Below are 13,368 nucleotides of genomic sequence, written 5' to 3' on the forward strand. Positions count from 1 at the left end.
GTCAGGAGAAGAAAGACACGGACCTGTTGGAGCGGTTCCAGAGGAGGGCCACGAAAATGATCAGGGGGATGGAACACCTCTCCTATGAAGGAAGGCTGAGAGAGTTGGGGTTGTTCAGCCTAGAGAGGAGCAGGCTTCGGGGAGACCTTATTGCATCCTTTCAATATTTAAAGGGGGCTTCTAAAAAAGATGGGGACAGGCTTTTTAGCAGGGCCTGTTGCGACAGGACAAGGGGGAATGGTTTTAAACTAAAAGAGGGTAGATTTAAACTAGATACAAGGAGAAATTTTTTATGCTGAGGGTGGTGAAGCACTGGCACAGGTTGCCCAGAGAGGTGGTGGGTGCCCCATCCCCGGAACCATTCAAGGTCAGGTTGGACGGGGCTCTGAGCAACCTGATTTAGTTGAAGGTGTCCCTGCTCACTGCAGGGGGGCTGGACTAGATGGCCTTTAGAGGTCCCTTCCAACCCAAACTATTCTATGAAATAGTCCCCAAATACTGCAAATTAAATGTAGTAGCTTGCTTGTTTTGGCAGATGTTGGTGCTAACCTGAACTTCAAAGCCAATGGATTTTTCCTTCACAAAAGGTTTATAATGTCATCTTAAGTCATCTTTGTGTATGTTGCAAGAATTATACGCAAAGTAGAAGCTGTTTCATGTGACAGTCTCTCTAGGATCTGTAGGGTTATCAAACATGCAGCTCTAACGTTTCTAAAGGTCTCTTGCAGAGTTGTTTGAGAGCAAACAGGATTTTTACAAGCAAAGCTCTGTGACTTAAAGTAATAAATGCAATGTGAAAGGTTTTTGAGGACATCAAAATGTGTTGGCAGAATGCTGAAGCTGTAGGATCTGATTATGCCAAAGTGCATCAGGTTGCAGAATGCAATTGACTGTCAGTGGCTTTTTGTTGTCATATATCTGCAAATAGACATTTTCATCAAAGATGATCTATGTGTTGGAACGTGTACTGTGGCAAAACAGCTTGATTATGTGTATTGTGCAGGTTAATGGAAAAAAACTGTCTACTATATATAGTTAAACCCCAGATTGTGTTTTTTGTAAATGGAATACTCATTTATTTTAAAAGGGAGTATTCATTTTCCAAAGAAGTAATAAAAGCTTCCTGAAAGGGAGGGAGGGGCGAGGGTTATTTAATTGATCTAGGATGGTTTTGGTGCACTTTCATAATTTCATTGTTTAAGTAACTTTAAAATCCAGTTGGTTTAGTGATGTAAAAGCCCAATACGAAGCATAGAACTGTTTCATGTGTGGAAATTCTTTCAAATGGGTATTGTGAAGTCTCTTCTGTCATTTTTCATCATACATACCTTTGCAGTAAGATTTCTAATTGCTTCGTTCATTGCATTTTTGGTGTTTTCCAGTCTTTCAGGAGAATATATATTATTTTTTTTCTTCCTTAATTACAAAAATGCTCTTACAGCCTTATGCTGTATTTAACTCTGTGTGCTTCCTACTTCTATGATTTTTTTTAGGTTTTTTTTTTTTTTTTACTCTTCTTTTCAGGTGTAGCATCATTTATTTATTCTGTAGATGAATTTGTTGGGTTTTATTTAACCATTTGTGGAAATTGGTCTTTACATTCTCATTCTGTGTTTTGTACTTAAAATATTGTCAAAAATGTGCTCTTTCCTATCAGCTAAGTTCTTGCGTTGCTTTGGTGTGTGCTAATTTACCACCTGGTTGTTGGGTGCTGTATGGGGCCATCTCAAGCAATTTAGTATGAAACTTAAGCCTTTACTAAATCTTCAAATTTTTCATGTGTCATACAAATGACTAAAATATTGAAGATTGCTCAGAAAGTGAGTTGGTGTGTTAAAGCCTCGTGGACTGCTTGGCACTAATCCTTTTATTTAACGGCAACAGAATTGAAGGCAGTTTTTATTGAGCTCAACTACTTTAAATAACTTGCTTTAATCTCAGGAATGTTCCTTGTATTTGCACTAGTCCTACCTGAAACAATAGGTGCCTGCTGGTTTTGGTGCTGATCAAATATGGTTTTATATACAGAATATCATTTTGCCTCCAAAGAAGAACTAGAGAGAAAGTAACTCTTTCACACATCTTGTGGGAAAGTCCTGCAAGATGTGTTCATTTTTACTATGTACACTGCTTCACAGCAGGATCTCCTGGCTCTTACTAAGCTGTAGGTGAAGTAACTGCGAGTTTCTCTTAATGGTTCTGGTTTTAGTGCTTATTTTTGTCTAGAAATTTATTCTAGAACTTTTTTTCTGTGACAGCTTAAATAAATCTTTAGGAGTTTGCCTGAAAGGTGTGTGCATTTTTTTTTTTGTTTTGTTTTCTTAACAGGCAGTTATTCAAAATTGAAGGAGTTAAAAGTATTTTCTTTGGACCAGACTTCATCACAGTCACCAAGGTAAGCAGAACAGAGATTCAAATGTACTAAAAGATGAGCTGAGATGTAGACGGCCGTAGAGAAGATCCAGTCAGACTCCTGGACGTGCACAGTGAAAGTACCAGAGGCAATGTTCACAAGTGGCATAAAGGGAATTGTCTTTAATATAAAGGAAAAAAAAAATCACAGTGTGTGGGTAGGCACTGGAATAGGTTGCCCAGAGAATTTGTAGATTCTTTGATCTTGGAAGCGGTCAGTGTTAGACTGGATGAGGCCCTGTGCACCATGGTCAGCTTGGAAGTTGGCTCTGCTTCGAACAGGAATCGGGGCTAGATGACCTCCAGGGAACGCTTCCAAAGGAGATGATTGTGTGATTGGGATGGAGCACATTGCAGGCAGCGTTGTGTTTACCCAAGGTGCGGAGCTCATGTGTCAGCAGAGATAAGGTGTTGCGTAGTAACTGTGCAGTTATGCTCTTATTGTGTGAAGAGCACAGGGCAATTCAGTGAATGGTAATTTGGCTCAAAATTAAATGGAACCAAACAAGCTTGAGTCTCTGAAACAGTTTGGTAAAAATACGTGTCAAATAAGGTATTTAGGAGACTTTATTTTTCACCTCTTTTTAGCTAATATTTTAATAGTACTTGGCTTACAAACAAGGAAACCTTTCTGTTGACTATTATAAATTGAGTCTTACTGAACTTTTTTGGTAAAGCTGAACTTGACAAAACTATGAAATCAAATCCATGCGTCAAACATGAGAGCCCATTATATTTTTAACATAAGAAGAATCTCTGTGTAACAAATTATTATTATTAGGAGGCAGATACTCTATTTTTATTCATGTTTTTTTTCTTCTGATTCTCATAGGAGAGTGAAGACCTGGATTGGAACTTACTGAAACCAGATATTTATGCAACTATAATGGATTTCTTTGCCTCTGGCTTACCTGTACTTACTGAAGAGGCACCTAGGACTGATACAGGTAAATCAAACTCTTCAGGAAGAGGCCAGTATCTGCCTTTGGGTTTAGTTTTTGTGACATCCAGAAGAGCCTCCACTTGTCCCTCAGAAAAACACGCAAGAGAATTTAAAGTGAAAACTGCTAAAATTAACAGAGGAGAGGATTTGCAGAACACGTATGTTGTAGTGGAAGCAATGCTGCACTGTCTAAAGGAGTTACTTACCCATGAATATGAAGCCCGGTTCTCATCTGCTGCAGTATGAGGAGTGTATCTTCACAGGAGCTATGCTGAACTATGTGTTTTGGCAGTGTGGACCATGTTCTGTTACGCTTTGTGTGTGTGAAACATTTTTGCTAGTACTGAGGCTGTGTTTAGAAAGCTGTAAGGTGTTGCTGCATATCCTTTTTGTATGGGCACCTACAAAGGGTTTTATTTCCCTCCTTAAATCAAAAAAGAGTGCCCAGGCTTAATGTCTGTGTCTTAATGATAGGTTTATGGTCTTAAATGAACAAGAAATAGTAAGAAGTCTTTTCCAAACCATAATAGAAAGTAACTGAGACTAACTTATAATTTAACTCAAGGGCAGTATTTTGCCTTTCACTTTCTCATTTGCAACTTACCAACTTAAATAATTTTTCCAGTGTTTTAAGGAAGATTATGACTATTGAATTCCTCTCTGCTCTGTTATGTCTGGATTTAATTTCAATATTAACATAGACTTTATTTTATTTGAAAAAGTTGTCTTTAAAAATGCTTCTGCAAGACTAACACTGAGCTTAAAATTGCATCCAGAGCCGCTAAACGCAGACACATTCATAATTCTGCTGCTGCTGAATTTTTTAGGTTGCTAAAACTTTCCTTCTGAGGATCCTGCCTTAACCCATGCATCTTTATTGAATGTTAGTTGTTGCTTCCTTTAAAAGGTGGCACTACTATTGTCTGTTAAGGCCTTTGCCTGTTGAAAAGACCAATACTGGTTTTTGTCAGTGAAAGCCTGGGATGTAAATAAGGATAATGCAGAAAAAGATACTTACTCTGAATTAAGCCTTCTGCCTTTTGGTTTCAGTCATCTCAGCAATGTTTTTATGCTATTTTCATTCTGCCATTATGGATATACAGTGTCAGTAATCATATCGGAATTCTCTCCAAGTTCTGATTTGCACATTTTTCTTTTCCCAAGCTGCATCAGAAGATGATGATGAAGTTGTACTGATGATTAAAGAACTGCTGGATACAAGAATAAGGTAAACCAGGAACGTTACTGCTAGATGGATTGAGTTAGTCTTGGGGTTTGGATTTATTTAGGGAACAGTGCATTTTTCTTTGGGTATGTGTGATTTCATGGTTCAATGTCTAGTGTGGGGGTTTAAAGTGCAAAACTGGCCAGAGCTGAGAATGCGGTTTCCTCTAATAGAAAACTTTCTATCTAGTTTTCCTGTTTAAGCAAACTGTGTGCTGAACAGAGTCCTTATTGCTGAGTGATTTTAGACCAGTGTATGGTCTTACCCTCCATAATGCATTTAAACAGGTCCATTTGGTTTAACCTGGCTATTTTTAAATAGCGAAAACAACACAATCTTTGCTTTTACAGTAACTTTTTTTTTCCTCTGTTCTATTAATCTCTGTCTTAATTGTAATTGTCCTTCTCTTCTAAGTATTCTGAAGTAGTTTATACTCTTGTATCTTACTCTAAAGGAAAATTTACTAGTGGGTTTCCTTTGCTGTCTGGGCTTCAGTGAATTTTGTCCTTGCATTCTGTTGCAATTTTATTGGTATTTTAACACAGCTTGAATTTAGAAACTGGTGGTAACTAATGAAGTCTCAAGAGCGGCTATGGATCGTGTTGTTTACCTGAAGTATATCTTTATGCTCATTAATTGCCTTCCAAAGTGGACTGAAAGGAATAAGCAACTTGACATTTTAGATGCAGGGGAAAATGTCTGATGTGTTTCTGAAGCTGTGATACCTGATGGTGACATCTTTTCCAGCTCACAAATTACAGGAACCAGAAACTTGTATGTGGGTCAAAATAATGGAATTCAGTTTAATTTTTCCAGAAGTTATGATGAACTTGGGCTTTTTTATTTCTTTTTTTTTTAGATGCTGCCTTTTAAAAGTGATATTTAAAAATACTGTTTTGGTTATCTCACAGCTGACACATGGTACCGGTTAATTTTCCTGAAAGGAAAGAGGGAGAAAAGCAGAAATAGGCTGGAACGTTTTTCCCAAGCATATGTACTAGGCGTTGAAACGTGTAACCCAAGTTTACTGTTGTATAAAGCCGTGACAGAAAGTAACATTCAGGAGGCCCTGCTCTTGCTGGGTATGTGGTCGTTTAAGCTCCCTGTGGTATGTTAGTCCTTGATTTCCCAGTGGCCTTTCGTAACAGTCACAGAATTTCTGCCCAAGTTTCTGGTTTTCCCCACCTTTTTCCTTCTTTCATTTCCTTCCCCCTGTACCCCTCGGTGGACCGAGAAGCTGTTGGTGAGAATATTAGCAGTAGTGTGTATCTTCATTTTATAGCAGGATAGTTTACAGAAGCTATATATAAACCAGTGGTACATACAGAGCATTTATTGTTTAGTCGATCAAAAATATGTGCAAAGAAGTTGTCAGAAGGTGCAGGATGGAGGGAATGTAGATCTGAAAGGTCCTGTAGTGTGTTAAAAAAGTTAATTTCAACTAAGAAAAATGGAATTTTTAGTCATGTTCTTTGGCTTTCTGGAATGGAGATGATTTGCTATGGTGAGTTGTTAATAAATGTGTCAGATTCATAGATCATTCTCTTAGGGGTGTAGCTCTCAAAAGAGTTATTTTGGAAATCAGTATAAAGAGCTTCTGTTAGAGTAACTTGGTGGTTTTAGCTTGGTCTGGAAAAATGTTGCTATGGGGATGCACTTACAATGCTGGGCATTTGCTGCTTGCAAAAGGAGACCAGGCTGCAGAAATGCTAATAGTACTGGGGTGTGATCTTATCAGATGCTGGTTTCTTCACCCGTTAGCAGGATTAAGCTTTTATATAGTTGGAGCTTTTTTTCTGTCCTGTGCAAACGATGGTGAACTGTGTATTTATTTATGGAAGCATTTAAGGACTTCTTATCACTGTCCCTAGTCAGGTAGCAGATGCACATGCATTGTGTGGTGGGACACACCTATTATATTTGGCACGTAACTGAGGCAATCACCGTTACGTGTGGAGAGGGCCTCAAAGCAAACCGGTATGTCTTTGCAGGCTGAATCAAGCTCTACTCTAAGGTGCTTACCCTCGCCCCTAGAATTTCAATGATTCCTTCGTATGCTGCTGCATTCGTTGCAAATATGTTTTGCTTAACGTCCTATGGAAAAACAGTAGCCATCAATGTGAGAGAGTCCAGCAAAGGATGAGTTGTTGGAAATTTGAACCAGGTGGTTGTAGGGAAAGAGGGCTTTAGTTACTATACCTTGTCAGTTCTTTGTGTCTATTAAATTGAGCTTTACTAACAATTTCTGGAAGGCAATGTGTTTCAGCTATACTTGCTTTAAATTGAGTATCGTGTTCCATCAGGCCGACAGTGCAAGAAGATGGTGGTGATGTTATTTATAAAGGCTTTGAGGATGGGATTGTGCAGCTGAAGTTGCAGGGTTCGTGCACCAGCTGTCCCAGTTCCATCATCACCCTGAAGAACGGGATACAGAACATGCTCCAATTCTACATCCCTGAAGTGGAAGGCGTGGAACAGGTGGGTTGGTGAGAGATAATAGCTGTTTTAAATGGAAAAGAAGGTCTTTGTCCCTTTCTAGCGTGGACAGGTTGGCAGTTGGAGCAAAAGTACAGGCTAGATAGATGCAGTTTTTCCGAGTCAGAAGCTGTATCTTAGCAAAAGATCCAGAACTCTGCAAAGTCCTGTACAACCCCATGCACCAAAATATGCTGGGGACTGCCTGGCTGGAAAGCAGCTTTGCAGAAAAGGACCTGGGGTCCTGGTGGGTGCCAAGTTGAACTTGCGCCAGCAATGTGCCTTTATGGCAAGGTGGTTGGCGATATCGCGGGCTGTATTAAGGGGAGTGTTGCCAGCAGGTTGAGGGAGGTGATTCCTCGTTGGACTCTCTCCAATGTGCCAACGTCCCTCTTCTACTGAGGAGCCCAGAACTGGACACTCTGTGTTTGCCAGTGATTGGTACCTTTGTGCTTTGGTGACTTTGTGTGATAATAAGGGACAAGCTTTTGTCCCCTAAAATGCAGATTCTTTTGCTTTCTCATTAAAAACCTGATACGCTGTAGTGATTGTTCTAGTGGCCTTTGTAATAACTTGACCAGCTCCTATTATTGTGCCAAGTTGAACTTGCGCCAGCAATGTGCCTTTATGGCAAGGTGGTTGGCGATATCGCGGGCTGTATTAAGGGGAGTGTTGCCAGCAGGTTGAGGGAGGTGATTCCTCGTTGGACTCTCTCCAATGTGCCAACGTCCCTCTTCTACTGAGGAGCCCAGAACTGGACACTCTGTGTTTGCCAGTGATTGGTACCTTTGTGCTTTGGTGACTTTGTGTGATAATAAGGGACAAGCTTTTGTCCCCTAAAATGCAGATTCTTTTGCTTTCTCATTAAAAACCTGATACGCTGTAGTGATTGTTCTAGTGGCCTTTGTAATAACTTGACCAGCTCCTATTATTTCAGTCACATTTCCTCCTGGCATTTTTGATTGCAAGTTTTTCTTACCTTCTTCATGTGACCATTGTCATTCAGCGGTGTAGAATAACTGCTGTTCTCCTTGGGTCCAGCAAGGATTCAATGTAATAAATTCTCTGTGCAATCCTATGGGACTGAGAGTTTAAACTGTTTACCTAAGCTACTGCCGGATTTGATTTCAGGTTGTTGACGACGACGATGACGTGGAGAAAGAAGCAAATTCTACCTGAGCTAGCATCATCTATGGCCAAATAAGTATTTACTTCTTGGTGTACGTAAACTGTCTTTGTGCTAAGGAACAACCAAATTTGCCTTTCTCTTCAGAAAAATAATTGCACTTATACCTGTGGAAATGTATCATCAGTTTAAGCAGTTTGTCCACTAATTTATTAAATGTCCTGCATTCAAAAAAGAAACCTTTTGTTCTACTTTGTACTGTCTTAAGAAAGAAATGGTGGGCTTGGAAAATGGTGATGTGTCTCTCCATTCTTCTTTCGTACAAAAAATTCAAGACTGAAAAAAAGGCAGAAGTAAAGTTTCTTGACCGTTTTTTTGTGCAATAGAAATATTAAATATTTATTCCCCCAAATCTCCTTATGGGGCTTGCAGGACTATCTGCCCTTGCTCTATAATTGAGAAATTCAGGAATGTTGATTTTATCAAGTCTTCTTAAAAAGCTTTTGATTCATATCAGGTTTTTGTGTGAAAAATAACCTGTAACTTGAATTTTTCATTTTAGAGGAAGTAATATTGTCATCACTTGTGGAAAGTTACCTACTTGCTCACTACCACTGTGCAAACAATAGCAACAGAAACAAAGAATGTGAGTTGTTTGTTATAAAAATAATGTCTTTTAAAATAAATATTAGAAGATGATCCTTATCAGCTTTAGTAAGTAGAGAGACTAATTAGCTTATTTAGAAGTAAAATTGTTCAGCCACCATTAGTGGTCTGTTTAAACTTGCAGAAGATGATTTCTCAACATAATACTCCAACATCAAGATGAACATGCAGTGCTTAAGGGCACAAATTACATTTGTAGGATAGCAAAGAAAATTAATGTGTTTACCTATGCCATATCCTGTTTGTTCCTTCTGCAGTGCCAAAGAGTGCAGCGTATGTGTAACTTGGCTGCCCTGGCTGAGCGAGGGAAGACGTGGCAGAGCAGAACACGTTCCAGTTTTAGAGACTATGGGAAGAGAAATATTTATTGTTCTGAAATTGAAATACGTAAATCAGGCTTTGCGAGTACTTCTGTTTACTTGTGCATGTAAGGCTTAATTTCTTCCTGGTGCCTAGCTTTAGCAGATGGCTTTGCTACCAGAAATACTATTTCTTCTTTGTGCTGCCACAGTCGAGCTGGGTTTGCGGTCATTATTTGGCTTATGGTTATAGTAGTGTTCCCTGTGTGCAAGGATTTGACAGCCTCTGGCATGTTCTCCTCTTTCACTCCTTGCCAGTGTAATTCCACTGAGTCCCTAAATGGGATCAATTAAGTCAGTGGAGAATCTTTTATATAGCATGCCGATCAGCATGTAGTAGCCATAAACTTCATATTACTTGTTAGAAATTTGAAAATAAATATTTTAGCAAAATATTTCTTCAGCTTTCATGGAGAGTAATAACCTACAGTCATTTAAATTACCGACTCAGGATTTGGAAATGAGTTTGAAATTACCATGTTTTCTTTACCCTGTCATGAAGTACGCAGTGCCTGATCTTACAAGTATATCGATGACAAAATTCCCCTCGAGGTAGGCTCAGACTATCCAAAAGAGAAGTTGTGCCAACGTTATCGCCATGTTGTTCTTTGTCAGCAAACCATAGAATGGCGAGTAATGTTTCTGGTTACTCAAAAATACAGCTTTTTAGGCCTGATTTGTCAATTTAATGCACTATATAAGCCAAAACTTAAACAGCAAAGTAGCTGGTTTGTGTGTTAAATAAAATGTATCTCTTAAAGATGTGGTCTTTATTCTTCAGTTAAGCAGTACTAATCTCTTCCAGTACAGTAAGGATCCAGTTCTGCTGCAATCTTTGTATTTCCAGTCTTGTTTTTAACGGGGTTTCGATTTGTACAAATAGGACCAAATTAAGCCTGCATGTACTGAGGCTGAAGATTAAGCATCTTGTGATCTTGAGACTGAAGAGATTCCATGTCCAGCATGTATTCTGCGTGTCCTCAAGTTCCTCAAGCTCTGTCGTGGAAAGAGAAGCGCATAACGCTCGGGTCCCATCCTCTTTTTATCTGTTCTGTCCCACTACAAAGTAAGCTCTTTAGGGCAGTGGTTGCAGTTCTACAACATAAAGCAATGGGGGGGCTCTCCAACTCTGGATAAACGAAAGCAGAGGGAGGGGGTTAAGTGACAATTCTCACTTGGGGAGCAAAACAAAACCCAACTGTATTTGCAGCATTAGCAATAACCATAAACTCTAGTAGTATGACAGCCCAATGTAGTAAAATCGTCAGCCCAAATCATTAGAGTTTCTGTGCGAACCTTCCAAGCTCTGTCTGGAACAGCTTAGTTCATGGAAAGAATCCCTGTTAGCGAGAGGTGTCCCGTCTCCTCCGCTCGCCCAAAAACCCTTTCACATTCACGGACACTGAGGCAAACAGGGGAATATAGTAATGACTGTTCAGCGTTTAGCTTAGGAGTTAATGAGGTGGCCAGCGTCCTCTGCGGCCATATGGTATGTAATGGGATGTTCTTGCAGTTCTTTTTTTAAAGAGGGCTCTTCAGTTAGGGGGCTGGGAAGCTGTGCTGTACCGTAACGCTCGGGTCAGCGAGGTTTTTTGACTCTGAAGTTTTTCTATAAATGGCAGTTAGTCATCACATTTAAAATAGTAATGACTGAAATTATTCTGGTAGTTTTTTAAAGAAAAGAAGTACTTTGGTATTTTTGCTGTGCCGTAGATAAGTGCAAAATTACAGTCTGTCATTCAGCCATTTTTGTTTTCACCCATGTCAGATAGAGAAAACACACAAAATACATTCATTGCCAAGTTGCCTAAGCACTCTTCTAGCACTCTCTTTTATAGGAAAAGTTGATTACAGCTATCTAAACTCTTGCCGTCTTGAAACTGTTCGCAGGTGGATGTGCTTTTTGTCAGGATGTGACTCATTCCATGCTTCTAGGAGAAATTAGCCTGTTTGTCTATAAGGCAGTCTTCTGATAACACTGTAGTGTACGGCGTGAAGCAATCGACAGCCGCAGCCTTCGCTGACAGCATTTTTGGAGCAGGTACTTTCAACACAGTAGCAGGAGGAAATAGCTCACGCTACCTGATGTTAATATTCCAAATGTGTTGTATCAGGGTCACAAAACATACTCTTTTCCAGGAGGTGATAGTTTGCAATCTATCTAAAATTCAGGACTTTGGCCATAACTGCTATTTCAAGTGAAGGATGTTGAGCTTAGAGGAGAAGGAAGCAGGGTTTTTTTCCCCAGCCACGACCCCTTTTGTTAATTTTAAAAGGCTCACGTGTGAGAGAGAGTTTGGGAAACTGTTTTCACATTTCTCCATTTGGTAGTTAAGTTGCACATTTACATCTCCATGAACTATATGTGGTAGTAAAACCATGTACTGTATGTACAGCAAACCTCAGAATAAAGTAACAAGTTACATAGGGCATAAATACTGGCTTTTATGGGGAAAAAATTAAATAGCCACTTCAAAACTAAACACATGGAACTAAATTTCTGTATGTGTCAAGTTCTGCGGAATTTGCACCAGATTAGTACATGTGGATGGATGAATTAGCCTCGGTTTGAGGGATGCGTTTTTATAACATCAAGTATGGTATAGGTTTAAGTCGTAAAGTTTGGTATTTGCTGTGCTGCTGACATGAACTATGTATTTTGGGAGTGGTTGTAAGGCCTGTCCATGCTGCTTCAGGCCTGGGGCATCCCTCATTATAAGTGGGGTCATATCCTTTCATTTGTCTTCAGACAGTGCTATATTGTTTTAGGTTTGTAGTGAATGCCTTAAGAAAGTGGTAAGAAGTCACGATCCGGGAGCTACTGCTGGGGAGCAAAGAAACCCACAACGTAGAAATAAACCAGTAGATGAATCCGGTGTGCCTGGTAGATCCGTACCAAAGAGAGTTTGAGCAGCGGCCAAAGCTGAGGAGAGCAATATTTCTGTGCCAACGTATATTGCGTATCTTTCTGGTGATCACCTTTCCGATTTGCGCTATTGCGATGGGTTAGTAGTTCCCTTCTCATCCGGGAAATCAACTTCTGCTGCCACAAGGCATTCAGCTTCCTAATTAAAGATGCAGAAATGGGGAAGAAAAAAAAAAAAATCATAATTTGAAGTCAGCCCTCCTCCACCTTCACAACTGACAAGGGAAATAAAGCACCGAGCAGCTTGATTCCAGATTCCTACTCTACGCCAGCCAGTCCTAGGAGCTGGGACTAACTGCTTGGGTTATTCCTGTGATGTCTTCGCTGCTGAGCAAAAGCACAGAGGCGGCCGCGTGCGCTGGCTGCGAACTTTTAATGTTTCTTAGATCGGTGACCTTCCTGCTTCGGTTTGTGTTCAGCCGGGTTCTTCTAGCAGCGAGTTCAAAATCTACCCCGTCCTGGGTTTTTTTTTTTTATGTATACTAACATTTTTGGTTGTTTTCTGGGCTTTTTAGGGAAATCTTTCTTTATTCACTTTTTAGTGTTGAGATAAAGTTAAGCGAACAGCATTTTTCTTAAGAAGGGACTGCTATCTTTTTGTAGCCTTAGGCTTTTAATAAGTTTTTCAAACAGTATTTGATCGTGGCAGTTACATGTAGACAGCGTAACTACGCTGTCCGGCTGTATGAACAAGTATATCGCTCCTTTGTCAGTCGTGCCCGTCCCAGTTTGCTTTGCAGATTCATCTTAATGGTTTCTTTATCTTGCTTCTGAATAGGTGCTATTATAGAGCAGTCAGAGTAGAAATGAGAAGATAGGCCACGTGGATTTCGGGGAGGATGCGTGCCGTGTCGTGGGGGTACGGGAGTTACTGCCTTACGGCTGACTGCTGCTTATTCACCACCTGACCCTGGAAAACCCCTTGGGTGTTTAGGATTCATCACTGAGGCCTCTCCGAACGCCGACTGCTGTCGAAAGGTTTGGGGCTAATCCCGTGTGTATCGCTCCTGACTGCTGTGAACGTGAGTTGTCCCCCTGCTGCCGTTCACGGGCTGCGAGATGGGCCGAAAAGCTGGCCGGGGGAACAGGAACGCCCTCCCCTCTGCCTCTGGGGCGTCCCCGCGGGCTCCTGGGGGGAGGCGCGGGGCTGCGGCCCCGGGTTTATTCCCCCCCGCCCCGCCGCGGCTGCACGAAGCGCCGGCTGCGCCGCCCGTCGCTACGGGGGAAGGACGGGGA

General features: G+C 40.6%; 1 protein-coding gene across 1 annotated transcript in view; it reads left to right on the forward strand.

The window, feature by feature from the left end:
• The window catches only part of NFU1 (NFU1 iron-sulfur cluster scaffold), a 19,157-nt gene extending 9,191 nt beyond the window's left edge, over positions 1-9,966 (forward strand). Inside the window, exons 5-10 of the mRNA XM_009273788.2 lie at positions 2,329-2,395; positions 3,245-3,359; positions 4,520-4,583; positions 6,884-7,058; positions 8,187-8,275; positions 9,105-9,966. Of these exons, the coding sequence (XP_009272063.1) occupies positions 2,329-2,395; positions 3,245-3,359; positions 4,520-4,583; positions 6,884-7,058; positions 8,187-8,234 (469 nt within the window). The 3' untranslated portion in view covers positions 8,235-8,275; positions 9,105-9,966. The remainder of the gene's footprint in view (positions 1-2,328; positions 2,396-3,244; positions 3,360-4,519; positions 4,584-6,883; positions 7,059-8,186; positions 8,276-9,104) is intronic.
• Positions 9,967-13,368: the final 3,402 nt, after the last annotated feature.

The sequence above is a fragment of the Aptenodytes forsteri genome, unplaced genomic scaffold (genome assembly GCF_000699145.1).
Source record: "Aptenodytes forsteri isolate BGI_AS27 unplaced genomic scaffold, ASM69914v1 Scaffold127, whole genome shotgun sequence".
NCBI classification, from domain to species: Eukaryota; Metazoa; Chordata; class Aves; order Sphenisciformes; family Spheniscidae; genus Aptenodytes; species Aptenodytes forsteri.